Source organism: Glandiceps talaboti, chromosome 20 (genome assembly GCF_964340395.1).
Source record: "Glandiceps talaboti chromosome 20, keGlaTala1.1, whole genome shotgun sequence".
Classification (NCBI taxonomy): Eukaryota; Metazoa; Hemichordata; class Enteropneusta; family Spengelidae; genus Glandiceps; species Glandiceps talaboti.
This window is the reverse complement of record NC_135568.1, coordinates 8,960,309-8,987,157: the sequence shown is the minus strand read 5'-3', so window position 1 is coordinate 8,987,157 and position 26,849 is coordinate 8,960,309. Positions and strand designations below refer to the sequence as shown.

At 35.3% G+C, this 26,849-nt stretch overlaps 2 protein-coding genes across 3 annotated transcripts; one reads left to right on the top strand and one right to left on the bottom strand.

The window, feature by feature from the left end:
- Positions 1–858: 858 nt before the first annotated feature.
- On the bottom strand, positions 859–18,836 carry LOC144450488 (solute carrier family 35 member F5-like). Its single transcript, XM_078141113.1, has 14 exons — positions 18,706–18,836; positions 16,819–16,953; positions 16,010–16,159; positions 14,899–14,955; positions 13,491–13,584; positions 12,563–12,631; positions 11,887–12,023; positions 10,819–10,900; positions 10,149–10,236; positions 9,522–9,691; positions 8,512–8,671; positions 7,759–7,849; positions 6,931–7,085; positions 859–6,256 (listed from the first exon to the last, which is right to left on the bottom strand). Exons 2-14 carry the CDS (start codon positions 16,933–16,935, stop codon positions 6,166–6,168), a joined length of 1,461 nt encoding a protein of 486 aa, XP_077997239.1. The 5' UTR covers positions 16,936–16,953; positions 18,706–18,836; the 3' UTR covers positions 859–6,165.
- LOC144450489 (erythromycin 3''-O-methyltransferase-like) lies at positions 16,842–26,761 on the top strand. 2 transcript variants are annotated; one of them, XM_078141116.1, is made up of 3 exons: positions 16,842–16,960; positions 21,304–21,445; positions 26,047–26,761. In XM_078141116.1, the coding sequence occupies exons 2-3, from the start codon at positions 21,334–21,336 to the stop codon at positions 26,469–26,471; spliced, it is 537 nt and encodes a 178-aa protein (XP_077997242.1). In that variant the 5' UTR covers positions 16,842–16,960; positions 21,304–21,333; the 3' UTR covers positions 26,472–26,761. The 2 variants fall into 2 exon arrangements, with proteins under 2 accessions (XP_077997242.1, XP_077997240.1); XM_078141114.1 differs by lacking the exon at positions 16,842–16,960 and adding an exon at positions 19,190–19,269.
- The last annotated feature ends 88 nt before the right edge of the window (positions 26,762–26,849 follow it).

The following is a 26,849-nucleotide window of genomic DNA, read 5'->3' as shown; positions in this document are numbered from 1 at the left end:
AATTTGTACATTAAAAGGAAGACAACATGAAACATACAATAGAAAGTATATCTCAAACACTGTGACCTGTTAATATCTTTGCTTTCTCTACTATTAACATCAATACAAGACACATGTTATGAACACTGTTGTAAAGCTGTACACTTATGTTATTACAATGGTAACATATAAAATGTTTGACTTTATAAATCCAAACGTATCACATCTTGGTAAGTGACTACGTTCACAGTAAATGGGTGAACATTTTTGATACATGAATATTTCAAGTTTGTTAAGATACATATTAGTCTAGTTCCCGACGGCCGTATTCCGATTATACACCAGCGTTATCTGATACTACGTCAATCCCACTGCTCAGGGCATTAAATGTGGTTCAATCCCCATGGTGAGCAAAGCACAAGTAGCGCATGTCAGTAGTAATTCATCACAAATTGACAGGCTGTCATTATCGTTCTCATGTTTCTACGATCTAGGACTGATATGATATGCAAATCACCTGGGGACGCGACAATGTCATCATGTTTATATGAACGCCATGGGGGGAGCACAGATATCTGTGCTCAAGCAATGGGATTGACTAGATGTAATATGATAATGCTAGTGTATAATCGGAATACGGTCATCAGGAACTAGACTAGATACAAATGAGCTAAATGCATCTTTTGGTTCTTTTTGTCTCTGTTTTTACAGCCTTGTAAAAGAACATATAAATGTTTGACTGTAGGAACCAAATATAACACATCTGGGTAACTGATAGTTGACCATGTTGATACAACATTGGTGAACTTTCCAATGTAATACATGGACATCTAAAGATGATGAAAGATATACATGACCTAAACTCGCATCTTTTTGTGCCTTTTTGTACAGCCTTGTTTAAAGAATTATATAAAAATTTTGACTGTAGAAACCAAATATAACACATCTGGGTTACTGACCATGTTCATACAACATTGATAAACTTTATGATAAATGGACATCTAAAGTTTGTGAAGACATATATGAGCTAACTTCACACTTTTTAGTAATCTATGTACATTCTGTATGACCTGGTTAAACACAATGTGTATCTTGTAAATTCATGAAAGATGAGTGTCTGAATAAAAACATAAAAAGAGGTCTTACAACGTTAATAAGATTATCTTTGATTGTAACGTAACGCTGAGTATATATTGAAGTTACCTGAAGAAGCATCGTATCACGCCACAAAGTGTAAACTTCACTTTGCTGAATATAAATGTACTGAACAATCTTCAGTTTAGTGTGCAGTCAGATACCAGGATGTATGACCCTTTGCATAGGGGTCAATTATTTGTCAAGTGCCAGGATGTGTGAACTTGAGGTCAGGTTCAATAATCAATAAAGAACCAGGATGTGTGTCTGGTCAGTCATACTTGAACTTCATATCAAATACAGTATTGCACAAAACACTTCAAAATGGTTGGTTCCAAACAATGAAGTAGGAAACTTACTTCTTGTGTATTTTTACATCAATATTATTACTATAAACCTAATATGTAAAATTATTATGGAAATTACTTGAATTAATGGACTACTTGGACACCTGTGTTATTCTAATAGCATTTATAGCACAGGGACCTTATGCTTTGCATTTGAAAAGGGCACAGTCTGTTACAGTAACTTTATGGTACCAGTATTTGGTGGCTACTTTTGTTTATAGGGCCTAGTGACACAGTCTGTAACTTTATTGTATTTGGTGGTTACTTTTGTATTTAAAGGGACACAGTCTGTAACTTGGTCTGTAACATAGTCTGAGGCAAGATGATAGAATCTACCTGAATTCCCCAGTAAGTTTACCAGGGTTCCCCAAACAAAATTATGCAACACAGTATAAGTAGAAATGAATTCTCAAATAGTTTTACCAGGGTGCCCCCCCCCCCCCCCCGAAAAAATAAATAAATAAATAAAAAAATAAAAATAAAAGTAAATATGCAACGGAGTATGGGAGACTACTAGTAGTTTTACCTGCTTTCTCCCTCTCTATTACAGGGGTTGTATTTGCCAATCTTAGCAGAAATTATGTGTATGTATTTTATTCTGACTATTTAAAACAGGAGGATGTCTGTTACAGACTCTGCTCCTTTACAATTAGCAAGAAATATATCAATTTTACATTTGCTATGTAAAGTACCTGTCAAATGGAAATATCTATGACAACACTGGAAGACTATACACATAACATAGATGATGATGGTATAACTAACTGTACTTTTAATACTTACTGTATTTTTAGATACTTTGTGATATCTCTTGTTTCAAATGAATACAAATACATGCACATTTGTAAAAACAAGATACAAGTTCTGTACATTTTGATAATGGCTCAGGCACTCTTGCCAGATACTATTATGGTCAAAATGCTATACGAAATATAAGGCCTTAAACTATGCAAATTCATTTCTATCTGTACTATTCTATCTGGAAAAGAAATGTCCTGTACTTAGCATGGGTTGTAGGCTTCTGAAAAACAGTTAAATATACTGCGAACAAATGTAATTTGGCACAGAAAGATTTTTGCAAAATGACTTGAACATCAATGTACTTTTACATGGCAATAATGATAGCCTATTGCCAACACATTTGCATCAATATTGATATGCTTACTGGCCACTAGTCTCAAAGGTATGCTGTGAGAGCGCCCTCTCACACATCAGTCAACCCCTTTAGAGCAAGGCCACTGAGGGCGGTACAACACTGCATATCTTCCAGTCTGAGCAGCCACCAAATATTTACATCACTGTCACTTTTGTAATTTTAGCATATTGATTTTGTACCTTATATTATCACCTTATATTTGTCTCGTTCTTTCAGTGTGTGTAGTTACTCAACAGATACTGCAGGGAGTAACTTACAAAAAACAATTTTAATATTTTAGTGCAAAAATTATTTTGAGTAACAATATTAAAAATACAATAGTGACAAAACTACATAATGTACACTAACAGAATCTTTTGTAACTTTAGAAGTCAGTGGTCTGTATGGTCTGTAATGACTTACAATTTTGTCTTTGATATCAGAAGTCACATATAACAATATTTTAACACAAGAATAAAATGATATAGAGTTAGTAAAGGAAAACATACTGAAATGAAATGAAAGGTCAGCCTATACAGTAGAACAAATGGTGTGATTCTCTAATTCTCTATTCTGACTTGCCTGATGCAGGCAAGGATGAAGGTAAGGAAACACATCTAGGGTAAGTTGGTAACTCGGAATAAGTTTAGTTGAGATTTAAAAACCAAAAAACACAATTTACCAGTCAAAGATATGTTCATGGATCCAGAATAGTGATTTTTCATATCAACAGCGCCCCCTAGTGTTGAGTTTCTGACTTATCAAAGCACTAGGGAGCACTTGTCTATTGATAGTAACATTTCAATGTATTGAAAAGGAAATATGACTCATCAAAAAATTTATCTTGATAACAACATTGAAGGTTTGGAAAGATGAACTAGAAAACGGACATTGTGCTCTTTGTAAGGATATGTACAAATCTACAGCCTACTACAATAAACTCCTTATTTCACCAGACACGCATACCGAAACTACCAAAACAAAGACAGTTTTGTTTCCAGATTTTACACCCAGTCTCACTAAAAATAACAATCAGTTTCTTTCAAGGTGAATATTTACACATGTTAAAGTGCAAATACTTCACAAGCATACTTTGATACGTATCAAAAAAATTTGTTCATTCTTTCAAATACAAGAATTTGCCAGTTTTTTGGAAAACAAAAGAAAACAGTTTTTCAGAAATGTTATATGCTTATAGCTAGGTAGATGTGGATATGCTGATAGTTAAATAACAACTTTGTACTTTACTCTTTGGTTTACCATAGCACCAGCATACATACTGATATAAAGATCACAACACATACTATCCACTCTATACACAAGGTCCTCAGTGTGTACAATATACTGCAAAACCTAGAAAATCTTGCTAAGACGCATTTTTTGCATTTTTGCACAGAAAAAATATTAAAACATGTAGTGGCTAAAATGCTGCCTTCTGTACATTAGCACTGTGTGTGTACCAGGCCCAATCAATATTAGTCTTTAGGACTTAGTTTTGATGGATTTATCTGCTTACTTACAAAATGCTTACCCGGGTACTTAGGCAAATGTTATGAACATCAAAAAAATATTGTTTCATCATGAGGCATGTCGCATATTTACAACGTTTATAGGTATCAAGAAGCATCACTAGCTGGTCACAACACAGGCATGAGGCATGAGCACAATGTTTATATTAATAACACACATTTGAAGCATTTGTTTATGGCTTAATTGAGTCCCTGTTGGTGTGTATAGTGACCAGTAACATCTAGTATAGAGCTAATCTGGATAGTGTTAATGTCAATTTTGAGTCACAGATTTACATGGTCACGCAACATGTACGAATGATTAAGAAATGCCTAACTTCTAATACGTCATATTCTGGTTACCAAAGTGCTGACCATTTAGGAAGTAAGCATTACAACTGGGACACCTCACATTTGGCAAAGTGAGGACTAAATTTTCAACATGGTTGCTGATCGTATGGCAATGCATGAAGCAGTGAATAAAATGTGTGTAAAAGAACTGTATTCTTCAAAGAGCATTACATTAGTGATTAGGCATGTTTTGATTACTGGTAGTCACTATGAAAATAGCACAGCAGGAACTTTACGCTACCATACTCTACTATTCTGGCCCTCACATTTTGTCCTCAAGACCTCTTGCGAATAGCACACCTAGTGGCCAAACCATGAAATCTTTTGTTTTTAGCATAACCAGCATATAACAAATTGGGTGTAACTATTTAACTTGCATGTGACGAGTTGTCATAAACTTGCGCTACCATTCTTCAATCATTCTGAATTTCCTGATATTGAAAAAACTAAAACTCGAAAAAAAAAGATCATTAGAAATTACTAAAAAAAATATTGCAGAAATTTCCTTACTCCTAATGTAAATTATTTACATGTTATCACTAATTTACACATAATTCGTGACCATTATTTACAGAAACAAATGCTCAGATATGACATCTGAAAATTGATATTTTAGCAAAATCTTGAAATTTCAGTTTTCTTCATTTGTCATCATCATAATTTTAACATGGTGATTTCTACTGTTAACATTACAAAGACCAGAGTAGACTCGAGTCTGACGCCAATAATTTCTTTACAATTGGCCAGAAAGTGTATGATATAGCATGTGTAAATGCACAGATCTCCTTTACAGAAATGAAATGTGCGTACACACAATGGTGGATATACCATGTAATTTTGGTGGGTGAGACTTCTGTGTAAAATAACTGGCAATGTATAAACTAGTATCTTCTACTTCCAAACGTTTCCAAGGTGATTTCTATATTTGAAATGTACACAAATCATATTGTTTTGTGTTTGGTGGTGAAACCCCTGAAATATATATAACACATCAAAATCAGTGTCCTGAAATTGGCAAGGTAAAAACTATCACTACCTGACATGCTAGCCTAATCTTTGGTTATTCTGCATCGCTTCCACAGAGTTTTCCTCATGATAATGTCTTACGAAATAAGGAACACCACTGTCTTGGAACTGCAGATATCTTTAACTATTGACACTTGTCTTGTACATACATGGGGTCACTTTGGCAGTGTTACCATGTAAAATTGAAAACTCTATATACACACACAACTGAAAGACAAATACCGTATAACAATTTAACGTCAGCCAAGTTTCAATTTTTACTTTCCACTAGTTGTATTCACAAAGTTTCAATTTCAGTTCCCACTGGAGGAATGAAATACATACAATGTATGCTACATTACGCATATCTGTGAGTTCTGAACTGAATTCCAATAATCATTCTCGCTCAACTCAGTTGTATTCACCAAGTTTCAATTTCAATTCCAACTCAAGAAGGAACAAAATATATACAATGTGTGCTACATTCTGCATATCCGTGAGTTCTAAACTGTGTTTCAATTTTCACACTCAATCAACTCAGTTGTATGCCGTATGTTTCACTTTCACTTCAACAACACAACATATGTATATTTCATTCTATATATCGGAATTCTCCACTCTGCGTATTCACAGATTTCAAAAGCAAAATGTGTGAAGTTACAACCCAGCTGACAACTATGGTTTTTATAAGTTTACACACTGAACCTTAGCTGGAACAACAATCCATAGATTCTCTGCTGTCTCTCATATTATGCATACCAATCAAACTCTCTCTTTGCTCACGATCTTCAGGTAATCTACAAACAGAATGGAACATCGTTATCAGCTTCTTAGTATTATTCATATTACTAATACTGTTTTGGTCCTAATTCTCACAATGCCTCTTCCACGAACAGTGATTTATATTTTAATTGGTTTCTATGGCTGACTAAGACACTGAAGAAATTCTCATTAGGTTTGAATAGGTTGTTTGTTTGTCTCGCAAGTGCACCTGGATATGGGTGACACAGAGATCAGGAAAGTAACGAATTGCTATGGTTACATGATTTTATAGTTGAAACAATATCTACATCAAATTTTGCTATATACTTGTTGTGATAGTAGCCCATCAACCTGCCTTGGTGTTACTACAGTGCTGCAGCTAACGCCAAAAACACATGCACTACGATGCCCAGGAATGTGTATTGAATTTATAATTACCACAAACAACTCTGGTGAAATACAAGTGGGTCTTGTATTGACACAGACACTTGTAACTAGCCATCCTGCCACATGTAACTATGGTTACACAACAAATTTACCTATAATGTCCATTCAGATTAAACAGAGAGGTTATTGGCAATTTCAAATTCAATACACATTCTTGTGTGTTGAACTTTGCAGTACACATGCCTTGGCTTGGTGTATATGTTAGTAGAACTATACTAACACCAAGACAAAACTCTGGGATATTGTGATAGTACAACATTACCTGTGTGGAGTTCTCCTTCGATAAAAACAGAAAATGAGATGTTTTAATCCGAGTAAAACTGGGTCCCAATCATCATAATGACTAAGTAATGCTACCACAAAGAAGGATAAAAATACTGGCACTGTGCCAAGAAAGAACATCCAATTAAACATCACCTGTTGACAAATACACAAGATATATTAATTAGCCTCTGTTTATTACTTTTAATACCCAAACTGTTAGGTAGTATCTCATAGGCGCTAAAAAAATAAATTATTAATTCAAACCACCCTCTTTTAAAAAGGGGATTTTCATTTTAAATGTCTGAATTTATCTGTGTATATGAGTGTGTCTGTGTATACATGTCTGTGTGTGTGTGTGTGTGTGTGTGTATGTGTACGTGTGTCTGTCTCTGTGTGTGCGGGTGCATGTGCGTGTTTGTCTGTATCTACGTGTGTTTGTGTGTGTAAATATGTGAGTGTCTGTATATGTGTGTGTGCATGAGTATGTGTGAATGTGTGTGTGTGTTTCTCATGTCAATGACACCCTTTACTGTGGTATTAACTGTGACAACACCACAAAACTAGAAGGCAATAGCATTGCCATTGCTAGTATACTAGCATTACTAGTCTACACTATTCAAAGTGACATTTACAACATCATAGAAGGTACGTATCAACATTAACATTATACTAGCATAGTTTCATCAAGGTTTTATGTAAGTATTTCCACTTGAGGAAAGAGCTTATAAAACCAAGTTTTTTCCACTTTAAAATATCTTACTAGTAAATTTGTGTTCATATGATTCCAGTAATATCTGACACAGACATTTGTTATATAATTACTTACCCTATTCAGTACGATGTCCAGTAACATTGATAGTGGAATGGTTAAACTGAGTGATAATGTAGCTATGAGGGACGACGTCAAAAAACACCCCCTGTGAAATAAACACAAAACTAGATTAATTTTGCACATGGTTACTAGCTTCTGATAACGCATATGTCAAATTAAATCAACAAAAGAAACTCCCAGCGAATTTTCCAACTAGACCACTGATAAATAGACATAACCAGGCTATACTTACAACAACCAAAACAATTCTGAGAGAACAGTTCAAACTAGCCAATTGATAACTAGTAATAACCAGGATATACTTACCACAACCAAAGAAACTCTGAGATAACAGTTCCAACTAGTCCATTGATAACTAGATATAACCAGTCAATACTTACCTTACTAAACAAAGTCTGAGAGAACAGTTGAAACTAGCCAATTGATAACTAGTAATACCCAGGCTATACTTACCATAACCAAAGAAACTCTGAGATAAGAGTTCCAACTAGTCTATTGATAACTAGATATAACCAGTCAATACTTACCTTACTAAACAAAGTCTGAGAGAACAGTTCAAACTAGCCAATTGATAACTAGTAATAACCAGGATATACTTACCATAACCAAAGAAACTCTGAGATAACAGTTCCAACTAGTCCATTGATAACTAGATATAACCAGTCAATACTTACCTTACTAAACAAAGTCTGAGAGAACAGTTCAAACTAGCCAATTGATAACTAGTAATAACCAGGCTATACTTACCACAACCAAAGAAACTCTGAGATAACAGTTCCAACTAGTCCATTGATAACTAGATATAACCAGGCCATATTATTGGGAAGTTTAAACGCTTCCCAGTGAGTATAATGAAGAAAGAAGAAACACGGCCATAACAGTAGAAATGTGAACAAACCAACAAAACCTGTAGAATGACAAGAAAAACAACAATTGACATTAAATATTAGATTTAGTATTTGTGACCTGGGGCCAAGTAGGTCATGGTATATAGGGTGTTTGTGAGCTGTGGTGGTGTTAGAGTTAGTGCCAATTGTTACTAGTTGATGAGTTATTGCATATACTTTTCAATGGATTTCTAGAGAACAAGTTTTATAACAGGAGAAATGAAGTTGCCTTGGTGTTTCACTCATGTAATATCATATTTTTTTATACAAGGTTTGACAACTTCAAATGTAAAATAAACACTTCTGAAGGTGCTACACACAATGGGGATGTAGAAACAGACAAGTTACACACAATGGGGATGTAGAAACAGACAAATTAACATGTTGGTTATCATGGATGGGATACTGGTGCAAGGCTAGAGTTGAGATATGCTGGTGTTGGGGGTACAGATGAGAGGTGATATTAGAGGTACAAATGAGGGGTGTTGATATAAGTGGAACAAATGAGAGGTGTTGATATTATGGGTATAAATGAGAGGTGTTGATATTAGAGGTACAAATGAGAGGTGTTGATATTATGGGTATAAATGAGAGGTGTTGATATTAGGGGTACAAATGAGGGGTGTTGATGTTAGGGGTACAAATGAGGGGTATTGATGTTAGGGGTACAGATGAGGGGTGTTGATGTTAGGGGTACAAATGAGGGGAGTTGATGTTAGGGGTACAAATGAGGGGAGTTGATGTAAGGGGTACATATGAGTGGTGTTGATCTTCGGGGTACAAATGAGGGGATGTTGATCTTTAGGGTACAAATGAGGGGTGTTGATGTTAGGGGTACAAGTACAGTCTGTGAAGCATCAATATACTTACCAAAGAACATAGGAATATCTATCCTTTCTTCATTGTCTACTTTTCTTTTTAACATAACAAGATAAATAGCGTAGAGTAAAGCACCACATAGTGCCCAGATTGCACCTAGTTGTACTTGATCACCAGTGGATGTGTTATCTGAAAAACTTACTAATACTATCCCACCAATTCTACAGTGAACAAAAATACAACAATATTGTAGATCTTATCAAGGAACACCGCGCCAGGAAATAGAGCCATTTTCCTAAACTATGAGTTCTAGAGAGTCATTTCATGATTTTACATCACCTACAATTACTAGCAATTTCAGAGAAACATCAAGTTGATCTTGTGCCTTTATCGGGTATTTTTGATTGGACCATTGCATCATGGGAGTCAGCAGAAATAATTATTCATGGCTGAACAATGAATATTCATGACTCCTTAGTGCCTATTCCTTTCAATGTAAACAACTCATGTATATTCATTGTTAGCAGTTAACGATTCTGTTGAAATCTATCAAGTATAAAGAATCAATGATATACAGATTTGAACTACATGTACACAGTTATTATTACTAGTGTTACAATCATAATGGTTATTTTGACCTCATGAATAATTATGAAAGATAAAGATGTATGTACTTACGTAAAAAGAACTGATACCAGTTTAGTGAGAGTGAACTTATCACCATGGGAACTAGGAAACAAGGCAGCTAGTAGCAAAGTAAATAAACCTGTAATGACCACAAAGTGTTGACAGGTTATGATATGAAATGCTATTGTATAATCGTCACATATGTTGCACCATCACCTGGTAACCCCTTGCATTACAAAGACAGTCTCCAAAAAAATAACTTAGGTCAAAGGTTAATGGCATACATAATGGGTCAAAAGTCAAGATACATGTACTTGCATTTTAAGATTGGGAATACTGCTTGACAAGTTCTTTATATGCATAAATTAAGAATCTATATTATGTATGCATCATTCCATGTGGAGACTCCCTGCACAGAAAGCATCATCAACATCAAGTTAAAGAGAAAGTCCAATCAGATTTATTTCTGCCTTTAGCACACTTGTATTGATTATTGCTATCAACTTATACATGATTTTGCTTGATAAAATAACACCTTGGTATCTTACTGTAGTTTGCAACCTTGTAAAAAAAAAGCCCTTCTTCACTTGACATGTGTTCGGACATATTTGGGTATTGTAAGAGTTCATGGGAAACCTCTGGTGATGACATACATTGCAATCTTGTTGTCATGACATTCTCTGTATTTGTCAGTGGGCAAACTCCAAGACTGGAAACTTACCTGATGTAGATGACAGAATATTAACAACAGCAACCTGTGTGTCTGCTAGAGCTTCTTGATATGCCATATTACCAAGGAAAAACTAAAAATGAGAAAATAAACACTTGCCAACAATTTTTTTATCATGACAGATACAGCTTTGTTGTAATGATGCATATTGTTCAGACATAAATATATTAATAAATATAAAGTAATTGTTGACAAATAATAGTAAAGATATTCCTAATTAATAAAGTAACTACCGGGTACTATACTGTTCCTTCCCCAGCTAACTGACTGCAACCAGACTTCTTGTAGTTGTTTCCTCCCCTAGGTAGGAAAAACTGTCAATGCCCTTTAATTCAGTATCCTGGAATAGTTGGGTGACAGTTTAGCAAATAACTAACCTTTCCCACTATAGGAAACCGATAAATTGATGTGTGCCAGAGACCAGACTACATGGAATGACACGTAAGGAGTGGAAAACATCTACCTTTCAGTATTACACAGAGGACTCACCGACTGAATTATGTACATTTACACAAAATTGTCTCATTTAACGTATCACTGATGCACAACAATTTTGTTTAATACACCTAAATTTGGTGTTCCTCAATCACATACTATGTCATGACTCACATCGAAAACCAAGTTCTGATTGTTTTGACCTACACCAATTTTTTTTTCATTAGAGAGCGCACTTACATGTATAGAGGTTGCAATGTGAATGCTTTAATCCTATGTGCTTATGGAGGCTATAATGGATTGTATGCTCCCCAGGGAGTTGAGCAAGTGTAAAGGGCCGTTGTGCCACTATAGATTGATGCCAGGGGTAATAATTGTAAAGCACTTTGAGCACAAAGTGGGAAAGGGCTATATAAAAACCAACATTATTATTATTATCATTATTTACAAGTAAAACTGTACTGCAGTTAAGATGGTGAAACATGACTGTACAGAGACTGTTTATGTATGTATACATCCTGAAACTTTATGTTGAAGTTTGAGGTTAGGCTAATTTGAGTTTCCAATTGAAGGAAATGTCTCTCCTAAAGATACTTTCAAGGTTACGTTACAGTTACTACTTACCACAAAACAAAACAGAAGACTGAGTTTTGCAACTTCACAAACTGGTAATTTGTTTGCAGCTTTTATGGCATCTTCTCTTGCTTTCAGTGATGCTGTATATGATAACCGGGCTAGCTTAGCAGCATCAGCCTGGGCATCTAGCAAACACATACAACACAGACCATGAACAGTTAGTAAGTTTATCTGATGATTATATCGGACAACCACTTTTTGTTTCATTAACTCAATACTATCCAAAGACTTGCAAAGTTTTCTATTCATACAAATGTATAAGAAGGACGTGACTTGACATAGAGCTGTTTATGCCAAGAATCACACTTTGATTCCAAACTGAAGTAAAGGAAAGACATGAATGATATATACACACACACACACACATATATATTACATATGCATACACACACACACACACACACACACACACACACACACACACACACACACACATACATACACATATATAATATTACATACATGATAGTGACGTACACATACATACATACACATACATATATGCATTCATACACACACACACACACACACACACACAAACACATTACACACATATATACAAATGTATATTAAATACAATTAATATTGCAACCACACATACATACACACACACACACTCCGCACGCACGCACAGACACATTTTTTTCAAAAACAGATAACTTACCAGACATGTGTCGTACTTCCATCACATTGCTGAAACGCACGCCTTTTTTATTAATTGTATGAACTTTTTCTGCAAAATAAACAAAATTGCAGATTCCATTATATCTTGTGTTGTTGCATCAATGATTTTAGATAAATAAAAACCCACGATACATGATAAGATATTCAAATAAAGCAATCTGTTTAGAAACTAGTTGAAGACTCAAGCTATTCTTTGTACTCAGTATAAGTACTAATATAGAAGTTTGTCACATTGTTAGGTGGATATGAGTTAACAAATGTCTAACTTCTTAAACTTATCACAAGATACACCTAGTACTCAGACAGAAAACAAAACATTGGTTCACAATCAGAAATAGTGGATAGGGAATTTTACTGAACCCATTACTTTTCGTGGAACCCACTATTTAAAAAAAATCCTTAAAAGCACCTTGGTTATTAGATGAAGTCATAGGGTGGAACCCACTACTCTATGAAGGCCAGGCAAGAACCCTGATTATTAGGTGAAATCATGGGTGGAACCCACTACTCTATAAAGACAAGCCCAGGAGAACCCTAGGAGAAATCAGAGGGTTGAACCCACTACTCTGTACAGGCCAGGCGAGAACCCTGATCATTAGGTGAAATCATGGGTGGAACCCACTACTCTATGAAGGCCAGGAGAGAACCTTGATTATGAAGTGAAATCATAGGGTGGAACCCACTACTCTATGAAGGCCAGGAGAGAACCCTGATTATAAGGTGAAATCATAGGGTTTAACCCACTATTCTGTAAAGGCCTAGGACTAGGAGAGAACCCTGATTATTAGGTGAAATCATAGGATGGAACACACTATTCTGTAAAGGCCTAGGGAAAACTCTAAATAGTGATGGTACAGATTTTCATACAATAAGTAAATAGAAAAATTAAATAAACAAAGTGAAGTTACCATTGTCTGTGAGATCACTCAAACTGCTACTTCTACTTCCTGAACTGTCTTTATCACTATCATTAAACTTGACAGGAACATACAAAGGGTCACTCTGAAATATAAAAGTATAGAATACAATCTATCAGTCATTGCTATAGTCTTGTACATATAACAGAGGAAGAATTTGTGATTGGAGACAAAATATGATACAGATATCAATAATTTACAGATATAATAGGCCTGTATGAGTTCTGAAAGGATGGCACTGTTCAATTCCATTTGTAGTTGTAGTGTCACTGTGTCCTTTGTTTAACCATAGACCCTCCACCAACCTAGAAGGAAAAGCGATTTAAAGTAGCCATCATCGTGATGTATTTCACTTTCAATGTGGTAGTAAATATCTTGTTGTACCCTCAATATACATTGCAGTATTGAAAGGGTGTGATTATGATCCTAAAATGGATACATGTTTGTAGGTATTTGTTAAACACTTGTAATGTTTGGCAGCTACCCCCCCCCCCCCCCCCCCCAGGAAAATGGAAGGGAAGGAACAGCGCCCTCGTTTACAAACTCACACTGAACTAATCATATGTATTTGATCTCTAACATACATGTAGTGCATGACATCCTACTGGTAAACTCAACTCTTGTATCAGCTGTTATATGACATTTGACCTTTGCATATAAAAACAACGCCTTTCCCCAACAGATAGTCAATCATAATAGTTACTGATTCTAGTAGAGGTAACTGTATCTAAACAATTCTCCAGTTATATTGATATGTGTCAGCCTGAGACATTCACAGACCAAAGTACAATCTATGTATACAATTTTGTACAGTAATATGTGTCAGTCAGCAGGTCTGGGTCATACAGAAATGTGTCAACACAAACTTATTACAGATCAAAGTATATACATATACACCAATCCCTACCGTTAGTGATGTCATTATTTAGTCAAAATTGATTAACAATATCTAGCCATCTATGACAAACACCTACCCTACATATACTACTTTAATATGAACAATTGTCAGTCTGATACAAAACATTGTCATATTCTAAACATTATCACACAATATACTAAATCATTGTTCTAATGTAACACTGTAACTCTCTAAACACACAAGAAGCAAAACTAACATTGTCATATTCTACTACAACCCTATAACACATTTTACATATACCAAAACATTGTCTTGTTTTGGTTGTTGTCATGGTTACCAAAACATTGTCAATATAACACACTGCACATACCAAAATATTGTCATATTCTACTAACACTATTTATTATAACACTTTATACTGTACATGCTCTTGCAAAAACAGTGTTATGTAATTACTAAATTACTAACATAATAACACAATATATATACCAAAACATTGTCATGTTCTATATGTACAACACTATAACACATCATACTTACCAAAACATTGTCATGTTCTAAATCACTCTCTTCTAGAGCTGTTTCAGGATCAATATTCTGTACACAAAACAAAACATATATGGTACATTTCTTTATTTATCATTATCATGTACAGTGCACTCTGACAATTTGGTATACGTTTAGAATTAGGAATGTGTATTAAAAGTCTATTCATCATTACAAGTCTCAAGCTGTATACAATCAAAGTGACTTAATTTTGTAATGTTTCCTTAAATTCTTCTGCCATTTTCAAGGAATTGTGACGGTTAACATCATAAGTTTATAGGATGTATTATAAAGTACAGTTCACTGACAGACAGACAGACAGACTCATTTCAGATGTATTTTAACTGTAAACTGTAATGGTACGCTATACGGTGACAGAACCCCATGACACGTGAGTGCAAGTGTGGCACACTCAGGGTATTTGCATGAGTGCTTGCAACGTTCTTGGTAGACATTATCATACATGTATGCTTGTGAAAAATGTATCAGAACACACTGCAAACATGAATGCAGATACCCCAAGTACCCACTCTGGAACTCACGTGGCAAGGTGTCGTTATCACTATTACGTTACATTCATCCAAACAAGTAAATTACCATAAACACGATACTGTATGCTCTTGTGCGTTTGTGTACAACGAATGATTGTGTCCTCATTTGCATATCATTTACATACACATATGCAATAATGTTTTCAGTATTGAACTGCGTTTATGAAAATTTGATGACATTATTACATCCTTACGTGACTAACTTTCAGACTAGAAGTTGAATTTGTAGCAAACTTAATTAAGTACAGGTAAATAATTACAATCGCCTGTCTGTGTGCGATAGATAATAACTGACATGCACTGTTAACCCTTTCCCCAGCAGAAGATTTAGCTAGATTTTCATTAAAGTCTGATCATTTGACTATACGTGGAGAGAGACAGATCATAAAAAATCATGCCCACCACATAGTACCTAATGGGGTTGGGGGGGGGGGGGGGGGGTTGGGGGTTGGGAGTAAAATTTATATTTTGATTTGTCGGCTTCCCAGTGTTTTCAAGATTTTTGTACTAACCTACAGCGAAATTCCAAATTACTTACAAAATATACAACTTACCAAAGTGACAGACTTGGTTCTAACTTTCATACAACACTGTTCTCGCCAAGGTCTCCAAAACAGAAATCCCAGTAAATACAGCATAAACATAGATATCTTGAGATAAGTGCTGAAGAATGGCTTCTCATAGTCTTCATTTTTGAAAATATACTGTTAAATATCAAACACAAAAATACCATAAATATACACAATTTATATGACATACACTGAAGTGTAAACGTGTTAGAAGTATGGGAACATTGCTGAGGCTATGACTGAGTATTGTGCACCACATTGTACCAATAATCCTATCATACGCTTTGGCCAAAAAAAGAGAGAATTGTTTCTGATCAGGACAGTTTGTCTAAAATGTGACAAGGCGATTTTTTTTTAAATTCTCAACAAAACAAACCTGCCACCCAGGCTACTATTTATGGTAATTACTGTTCTTTTTATTTAGTACTTGGCATGGTATAATGTGAAGTTTTTCGCAAAAAAAATGTTTTGATTCGGTAAAGAACAATAAACAATGAAACTTTTTTTTCTGTGTTACTAATGACTAATATAATGACTAGTAGTTACTTATATGCTTTCCAATCAGTTCAACCCTTCGAGGGTTTCACATAAGCCCCTTCTATAGAGGGAACACTACTCCCGGAAATAGACATAAACTATGAGTTCTGGTGAGTTATTTCATGATTTTACATCACATACAATTACTAGCAATGGGCTAGTGCATCATGGGAGTCAGTTGAACAATGAATATTCATGATTCCTAAATGCTTATTCCCTTCCATATAAAACATCTCTCATGGAAATATATGACTTACCCTAGTGACTTCAGATGAAGCGACCCATATGAGGTCAACGACCAGCAGGATAATGACACCAATGGTTATTCTTCTGCTTCTGCCTACATTTAAACTGTAGGAATTGACAGTTGCCATCGTCTAAATTACCAACAACTGAAAGGTAAAGACAATCAGTGTTTTTTTTACTAACTTAAAGGTTTGGGAACTTAGTCACCGTAACTTAGTGACAGAGGGTGCAAATCTGGTAAAACTTGAATGGATTTCTATACCAGTATTGTAGTGTTAGCAGGAAACCCAAATAACAGGGTGGAAATCTGGTACAATTTATACAGATTTCTAAACCCAGTTTTAGTGGGAACCCAATAAATTATCTGGGGAACTCAGTATATTTTACCTACTTTTACCACACTGACAATACAAATATGTTAATGATCTTTACCTGTGGGAGTTTTATGGTAATTTGTGGCTGTTAACATGCCATTGTCATGTGACAAACAATAAGGAGCAATGACTCAGCTGGGTTACCCTGACCATAGACAGTGGAAGAAGACATCGACTCCACTGTCTATGCCCTGGTACGGTCTATGCTTTAGGCAATGTGATAAACTATACTATAGACCATGGCCACATCCTATCATGATGTCACCTTGTGACACACCCCTTGATAGAGCTATATTGAGATCTTGTAAAAAGAACTCGGCAATTTTAATTTGTATATGCAGAGTGATAGGTAGTCTAGTGAAATCAAATCTCAAGATCTCGGGTGATTTGATGATTCAACAATTCTCCTAAACATCACCATAACATTGTCATCAATTTCAAGTAGGAATTGCTTACGACATTTTTATCACGATTTAAAACTTTGACTGTTGCTGAATATAAAATCCCCTTCAAGTACGAATTTAGTTATTTTTCTACCTCAGAAATGTACTCAGTAATTATTTGGAAATACCAGGAGATAGTGTTGGTTGACGGTCTACGGTCTGTATTATAATCATTAATATTTCATCTTCTGACATATTGCCAGTAGTACATAAAATATGTTATTAATTTAGTTCATTAGCAATAGCAGGCATAAATAGCATTTCTGTATTTGTGAGACATGAAAATTTATATATCAATAATTTTTCTCACGTCAATCCATTTCAACCACAAGCACTTGAACCGATATCTATGAAAATATTAACAAAACAGAACAATGTACACTAGTAGTGGATAGGATAGTATACAAAATCAAGATATATGCTGTTATGTTACATTCAAAGATAGACACTGATAGAGGTGTACATTAGAATGTTTTATTCATATTTTCATAGATATCAGTTCAAGTGCCTGTGATTTCAACGTTGGTGATATGATATTATCATATAAATTGTAATAACGAAATAAAAATCAGTCATTTTCAACAACCTGTTAAATTAGTTTATGTTAATATCATGGGCTGTCAAATGGGAAATTTTAACGGAGTTATCTACAGTTTTTAATGGGAACTGAATGTCGAATACGGATCATGGCATTGGATGACACGCGGTGCAGACTACGTCATCGGTGATATCATTCAATGATTCATTCATTAACCATCATAAACATATCGCCAATGAAATGTAAACGTGACGCTCGTACTCGTCGGAAAATGCGCCAACGCGTTACGTTGACACCAAGTTCCTCGTTAAAGTTTAAACAGTAAGGAGGAAACTACTACAGAAACATCACATTACGATATTTTTTACTCTAGACGAGTGTCCATGATACAAAAAACAGACAAGTGCCTCAATAAATGTTAAAATAATCCGACATACATGTGTAGGCAGGGCACATTCGACAATATGTATCATGTATGTGAACTAGTCACCCATCAACTGCTGAAACTCACCATGTCGATCATTTTTAACAAGACGGACTTACCTTATGTGTGTTTCATTTCGATGTCAAACTATCAGACACAAAATTCATAAATGTATCGCCCTATCAAAGCGGTAAATTATCATACATTCCTAGAAATGCGTGACATCTGGGTCAAAATATTAAGAAATTAACATTAGTGTGCGCATGTGCAGTTGTTGAATCTCGTACTCTACGTGAGTATACAGTAATGTTGATTTTTTGATAATGTTGATATTTATAAGCAAGTTTTCATACACTTACGCGTTTTAGTTTACCTGTTGAATCGAGTAAACTTTATTCGTAATGTTCAACAAGAATCATATCATTGTCAAAGCGATAGATTGAGCATTCTATTGCACGACTCAGCAAACGAGATTTAGTTGAAGCGAAGGTTTACAAGATAGCGCCAACTACGGTAAGTTTTGGACTGACTTACGCCCTAATATTTTCAAGGCTATGTATGTGCAGTGCATACCTTTACGTTATTTCTTGGAACTACAAACAAGCGATATGGGAAACTATATGACAAACCTATACAAGGAGAATCTCAGAAAACCAACAGGTTATTTTGGGCGATATATAACGGTATGTCACAGAAGTAATGATGGCTCTAAACTTTAAGGAGACATTTAATCGTTATTAAAATTATGTAATTTTGTACCGCTATCCCCGTCACCACAGGTTAGGTACTCGAATCAATCTGTATGATTTAAAAAAAAAAATATGTATAGTAAATAAGTCTTATTTACTATACATATTTTTTTTTAAAAATCATACAGATTGATACGAGTACCTGTGGTCGTCACTGCACTATCAGTATCATAGTATCAAAGTTCAATATTAAAATTCAACCAGTTCAGATCATTAGAACTCGGAAAACTAATTTTTCTGTGTGATATTTCAGAATTTCGAACTACTGTATATATAATATATTTGGGGTGACTTAAGTTGAAAGGGCAGATCGAATCTGTAACTTTTTGTTTGTATTTTTGTTATATTTGTTTCATATTGTGCCATTATAGGTCCATGCCATGGGTAATAATTGTAAAGAGCTTTTGAGCACAGTATTGTAAAGTGATATGTAATCATGATTATTATTATTATTATTATTATTATTATTATTATTATTATTATTATTATTATTTATTGGAGAATTCCTTTATCATTCAACTTTGCTGTTACAGAGTTTCAATCACGAATTCAGATTGAAACCATATAAAGGAACGAGCAGAATTTACCGGGGAATGGGCCGGGGGAATGGGGAGGCTGAGGAGAAAATAGTTTGATTAAATTTTTTATCAATGTAATAGTAGAAGTAGTATTAGTTGTCATCATCATCATCATCATCGTTGTCGTTGTTGTGGTAGTAGTTGTAGTAGTAGTAGTAGTAGTAGTAGTAGTAGTAGTAGTTGTAGTAGTAGTAGTAGTAGTAGTAGTAGTAGTAGTAGTAGTGGTGGTGGTGGTGGTGGTGGTGGTGGTGCACGGTGGTGGTGGTAGTAGTAGTAGTAGTAGTAGTAGTAGTAGTAGTAGTAGTAGTAGTAGTAGTACGGTAGTAGTAGTAGTAGTAGTAGTAATAGTAGTGGTAGTAGTACTAGTAGTAGTAGTAGTGGTAGTAGTAGTGGTGGTGGTGGTGGTGCACGGTGATGGTGGTGGTGGTGCACGGTGGTGGTGGTGGTAGTAGTAGTAGTAGTAGTAGTAGTAGTAGTAGTAGTAGTACGGTAGTAGTAGTAGTAGTAGTAGTAGTAGTAGTAGTAGTAGTAGTAGTAGTGGTGGTGGTGGTGGTGCACGGTGATGGTGGTGGTGGTGGTGGTAGTAGTAGTAGTAGTAGTAGTAGTGGTGGTGGTGGTGGTGGTGGTGGTGGTGTCGGTGCACGGTGGTGGTGGTGGTAGTAGTAGTAGTAGTAGTAGTGGTAGTAGTAGTAGTAGTAGTAGTAGTAGTAGTAGTAGTAGTAGTAGTAGTAGTAGTAGTAGTAGTTGTAGTAGTAGTAGTAGTAGTAGTAGTAGTAGTAGTAGTAGTAGTAGTGGTGGTGGTGGTGGTGGTAGTAGTAGTAGTAGTAGTAGTAGTAGTAGTAGTGGTGGTGGTGGTGGTGGTGGTGGTGGTGTCGGTGCACGGTGGTGGTGGTGGTAGTAGTAGTAGTAGTAGTAGTAGTAGTAGTAGTAGTAGTAGTAGTAGTAGTAGTAGTAGTAGTAGTAGTTGTAGTAGTAGTAGTAGTAGTAGTAGAGTAGTAGTAGTAGTAGTGGTAGTAGTAGTAGTAGTAGTAGTAGTAGTAGTAGTAGTAGTAGTAGTAGTAGTAGTAGTAGTAGTAGTAGTAGTAGTAGTAGTAGTAGTAGTAGTAGTAGTAGTAGTAGTGGTGGTGGTGGTGGTAGTAGTAGTAGTAGTGGTAGTAGTAGTAGTAGTAGTAGTAGTAGTAGTAGTAGTAGTAGTAGTAGTAGTAGTGGTAGTAGTAGTAGTAGTAGTAGTAGTAGTAGTGGTGGTGGTGGTAGTACTAGTAGTAGTAATAGTAGTAGTAGTAGTAGTAGTAGTAGTAGTAGTAGTAGTCGTAGTAGTAGTAGTAAAAGAATTTTTCACTACATTTATTGATAGGGTAGTCACTAAATATTTCCAATGTTTTCTTTCTAGAGATTTGTTCTTGAGAAATATAACAAGGACATGACACTGACAGCAGTAACACTTTGTAAGATTCAACCTAACCATAATGTGTTAGAAATTGGTTTTGGTCCAGGACTTGGTTTACAGGAAGCTGTGAAGTTTCTGGAACAAGGTGAGATATGATTGGCAGCAAGGTGTCAGGTGACTTACCAAAGTGATCTATGCTTTGGGTCAGGGTTCACTTTAAGGTGAAAAGTAAATTGGTGACTATAATTTGTTGTCATGGGTGCACAGAGAGGTGGGGGTGGGGGGGGGGTTGAATTGATATCTTCAAATAGTGCATCACTATATGTAGCATTGTCAACAAAAATTATTTTATCAATCAAAAATGCATTAAAAATACCAGATACTTCCAATATTTGATGACTGATGGATGGACAGCTGAGTTAGAGACACAAGGAACCATTATGAACCTGTACACCACCTGGCCTTAAGCTTGAGGTCGTGACCGGGGAGGAGTCATGGCCTCGTTCCAGACAGAGATGGCTGTCAGTCATCAAAATATTGAAATATTACAGCACTGTTGGTTGATGAAATTAACATTTGTTAACTTAAGTCAGTCGCCATAATTTTCGCTATGTACAGTCAATATTTTTTTCAGAACAAATAGTTTTATTTAGTCTCACAAATTTTCAATTTATTAATGTTTCAAAAAATTGTTTAACATTACATTAGATATTAAATTAAGTTATTTTGATATTTTAAATGTATACTCATCTCTTTACAACTTTGTTCGTGATATTAATATTTATATTAAATAGTTAATTCAAGCATTGTACAGAGTACAATATCTTCTCTCCAATAATTAATATAATGGTCTTATGGAGTAATCTTATAGTTTGATTTATAAATGTCTTAGTCTAGAGGCTATCCGTGGCTTCAAATCTCTGCTAATGTCTAGCTCAATGAGGTCCTGAGATGAAATTTGAAATTCAACCGAAGCCAACCCCACAGTCATTAACTTCAAGTCTGATGTTAATCAATCACACACAGAATTCTGTCCAATGATAAAAAATGTGTCCATTGATGGCAGTCAGATAATGTCCAATTATGGTATATTTGGGATAAAAATGACGAAATTGGCTACTTTTTGGCAGTGTTCAAGTAAGACTGACTCTGAAAATAGATGTACAGGCCAGCTGAAGTATAATTGATAAATATAGTGAATGTTAGACTGATATTTTGTTGTTGTTTACACTCCTTTAAATTACTTTTTAGCAAATGGTAACTAGAATCTCTCCAGCAACGATGAATCTTGCAGTTTATATTAGTTTATATAACAGAGGGTATCATTCAAATAGTGATACAAGCATGAAACTTTGCTTCTAAGATGTTCTTAGTGGGCTATGTTTTAAATTCATCCAATTGGACATTTGAAAATCCAAGATGGTGACCATTTTCCAAGATGGCCGCCAAATGTACAAGTACTTTTTTTGATTTACTGAATGTCTGCTTTTTGCATGTTCAATGAATAGTAGTTGCTTGAATCAGACATTGATATGTCAAAGTCAACTTGTAATATGTTGTTGATGTGGAATAAACAGTGGCTTGTAATGTCTGATCTACGTAAATATCAAGACGATTAGTGGTAGAAGAACATATAGTGTATGTTATTCCCCCATTCCAGTATTCAACACTAGAGGGCGCTCTACTCTCCACTTCCGGTTTGCATTGTACAATGGGCAATTCTGGCATCATTATAGTAGGATGAGTTCATTTATTGGGTATTTGAATACAACAGGTAACCAGCAAACGTTGTGTATCCACTGCTATCACTGTACACGCCATCACCACTGTTAAGTACAGTCCAAACTTCTTCTCCCTCTTGTACATTTATGATCACACTGTTAGATGCAGCACCATGATCCCTACCACCTGAGTTGGTCACCCATACACAAGGTAAATTGGAACTGGTCTTCACCATACACACTCGTAGGTAATAGCTGTTATGTCGCATGGCCGAAATCATGAAGACATACATACCACTGACAGGACATGTAAATTTACCAGTAGATACATCATAACCATTGCCATCATTAGAATACACATTATCGTATACAAGTACTTGATAACCAGATGCCGATGCTGTCTTGGCAGCTGAGAACGCTACTCTTGGTTCATGGGTTGCAGGCACTAGAATTTTTTATAAAATCAAAATATATAAGAAAAACAGAAACAATAAGTTTTCATATAATGAATAATACACCCATAGCAATAGCTATACCGATAATAATAGTTATTATGACAAATGGATATATATCCGTAAAAAGTCAATACATGTCTACCTAGCAACAAGACCACATCCATAGCAACAAGCATATGATGGTGAACATGGCAAAGATAATAGGTTTGGTAATAGGCAAGTTGTTAAATATTTGTCTTAAAAATGACATATCATCACCCAATAGCTGAGAACTGCACCTACCAACACTAGATGGACCTGGTGCAATATAGTGTTTATTGGGCAAGTTACAATATGTATCCCAAATATGGTACATTTGCCAAATCAGGATGTACACTGTTTACATCACTCTAACAGTTGGAGTTTACTCATTTACATGAACAACTTTTGGTTCGTGATTTCTCATTCAGCTAGACAGGGTGAAGAGAGCTTAAGATTTGAAGCCACAGATAGCCTCTAGACTAGTTATTTACAGCTTCAAAGTCAAAACCCTTTCATCCCACATACTTACACGTACTTACAATCAAAGCATGTTTAGAGAAATCAAGGCATTCCCCAATTGTGTAGAACGTAATCTTTACATGATACAGATAGAAAACATACTAATGGATCCAACCATTGGCTAACTCATATCTCATCTAAATAACTTAGAGCTGTATCAATAAAAATGTTATTTGTTACCTGTTGGAATGGTAGACATTTGTTGATTTAAAAATTCCAGTTCTGCTACTCTCTCTAATAAACTATGTAGAGTGACATCAAGATTTGGTGGTTGCTGTGATTCCAGGTTAGCCATTCTTTCTATCAAACTCTGTGGAGCTACATCACAATCAGTTCTACAAGAAGGGTTTTCTTTGTGTCTGTTAGTGGTGAGTTGACCAGTCACAGGGAAAACCAACAACACAACAAATACTGCTACTGTAACACTAGATAGAGCCATTACTTGATTTAGTAATGTAAGTTTGTGATCCGTGTGTTCAGACAGACTGATCTCTCACGGAAGTAAAAGCAGGAAATGATTTAAAAGTGAATAGCTACATGGAATGACACAACTGTGTGTCGGTGAATGTGGCATTGTGAATTAGTTTATTTATGTTAAGGGCAAATGTTTCACTACAGAAACTTTGAACAATATTACTCCATGGTTGATGTACAGAATACAATAGTGAGTGAAATGTTATGTAAATGAGTCAACGTTTCTGTTCAACACATACTTTGCATGTACTTTTTAGAATGAGACTAGTTCACATTGTATAAAGTTCAACTTGTCCTAAATGTCTCTTAGAGCTGCGCTTGCTGCAACTGGAATATTTTTCATAAACTTTTTTTTGTAAAGATGACTTTATACTCATAATACTATAATTCTACATAGTATCGAATCACATGTTGATAAATGTATTTGTGTACCTGTACATATAATAACAGAACCAGTCAAATTGATTTTTGGGGTCCACACCCAGAAATCAGCAGCCCAATGCTATCATAATTTCAACCTGTTAGTGAGTGTTAATCTACTATAGATAAAACCAAACTGTAAGTAACGATGTACAATTTCTAATTTTTGGTATTTTGACAATTTTCAGTGAATATATTGTTAGGTTGTCTAAATCCTGAAAGAATAATACTCAAGTTACAACTAGTGTAGTTTTAAAATTAACATCATAATATAAATTACTGATTCCAATTAAACAATTTTGTTGCTATTTTACCCATTTAGATAGTCAATGTGTATATCAGATCATGTCGGAATAATGCTAACAGTAATATCCAACTATATTGAACAAGAGTCAATCCTGTACACTGGATGAGGCATTCTGGGAAATAAAGTGTTAGGAGCTTTAGCCTCTTGTAACAATTGCTATGACTAGCTGTGAGAACAAACAAGAAATCCTTAACACACTTCTTTTCCGATATTGCTTTATCCATAGACCCTCAACCAACAGGGTCTATGCGTTACCCCATTGTACAGCTGGCCTCTTCTAAACCAGGTCTCTATTTTAGAGAGTTCTTGTGAGGTAGGGTTCATGAAATGTCTTTCCTCGTTGTTCAGGAATTGTGATAGCTGATAAGACACAAACTCATTGGTTTGGTAAAGATGACAGGAGGGAAAAGTCAAATATGATTCAATCATTGTTTACTTGTGTTCGTTATAGGGAAGGAAGACTGGTTGATTTTGACTTCACTTCTTTTATAAGTTCAAGAATTATAGAACAAGCTGCAGATAAAAACAAAATTATCCAATGGTTTTTGACAACATTAAGGGAAGGAGGTGGCAGGGAATTATCATTTAAACATTGCACAAAGATGATTTAATCATATTTATTTGTGTTCATTAAGGAGGAAATTTAAAGGGAAAGCTGGTTTAAATTGACTTCACTCCTTGTATATATACCAGGATTAGTTCAAGAATTATAGCTTAACCTGTGACAGCAATATATGTTTTGACAAATTAGGGGAAGGAGATGTCATGGAGTTTTCATTTAAACATTGCACAAAGATGATTTAATCATGTTTATTTGTGTTCATTACAGGGAAGGGAAAACTGGTTGGTGTGGAATTCTCTCCTGAAATGGTACAAGTAGTATCAAAAAGACTAGAGACAGAAATATCCACAGGTTTGGTAGAAATCAAAGAAGGAAGCGTAATGGATTTACCATTGGATGATAATGTCTTTGATAGGGTGTATCATTGTAACTGTTATTATTTCTGGCCAGATTTACAAGTAGCGTGTCAAGAAATCTTGCGTGTAATGAAACCTGGTGGTGTGATGGTTGTAACATTGGACTATAATGCTGTCAAGATGGCTGAATCTAAAGGAAATATACCAATGGATTCTGGTAATCCAGAAACTTTCATGACAGCTTTAAAATCGGTTGGTTTTGTCGATGTCATCATGCAAGATGAAGCTGGTCCAAATGAGAAATCTTTTCAAGCAATATATGCAACAGCTAAATGATATCAATGAGATAAAATGAGATAATCCTAGTTGCAATTCATGCTCCAATTCTGCCTCAGATAATTTCACCAGTACAAATATGATGTGATACAATGCTCCTGGATAAAGAACCAGTGAAAACGTGATTGTAGGTGACCATTAGGAAAACATCTTCATCCTAGAAGTACTAACGGACTCAGATTTGCATTCAGTATTTAGTAATTGAAATGGTGCTATTCAAACATGTTGATAACAATACCGCAGAACACTGATTAGATTAATTTTCATCTCATAAAAGAAACTTGCACCTTGAGGGGAAGGGGTGGGGGGTGGGGGGGGGTGGGGTGGGGGGGGGGCTCATGACTGACCTTGTAACAGTTTGGTCAGAAAGAATACTGC

Excerpts from the sequence above, each read along its gene's own strand:
- LOC144450488 (XM_078141113.1), bottom strand. The coding sequence starts at position 16,935 with ATGGCAACTGTCAATTCCTACAGTTTAAATGTAGGCAGAAGCAGAAGA. Across the intron at positions 10,237-10,818 it reads TATTCTGTCATCTACATCAG|GTTTATTTACTTTGCTACTA; the intron begins GTAAGTTTCCAG and ends TGGTCATTACAG. Across the intron at positions 7,850-8,511 it reads TCAGAGTTTCTTTGGTTGTG|GGGGTGTTTTTTGACGTCGT; the intron begins GTAAGTATAGCC and ends TTTATTTCACAG.
- LOC144450489 (XM_078141114.1), top strand. The coding sequence starts at position 19,195 with ATGGGAAACTATATGACAAACCTATACAAGGAGAATCTCAGAAAACCA. Across the intron at positions 19,270-21,303 it reads ATTTTGGGCGATATATAACG|AGATTTGTTCTTGAGAAATA; the intron begins GTATGTCACAGA and ends TTTTCTTTCTAG. Across the intron at positions 21,446-26,046 it reads TGTGAAGTTTCTGGAACAAG|GGAAGGGAAAACTGGTTGGT; the intron begins GTGAGATATGAT and ends TGTTCATTACAG.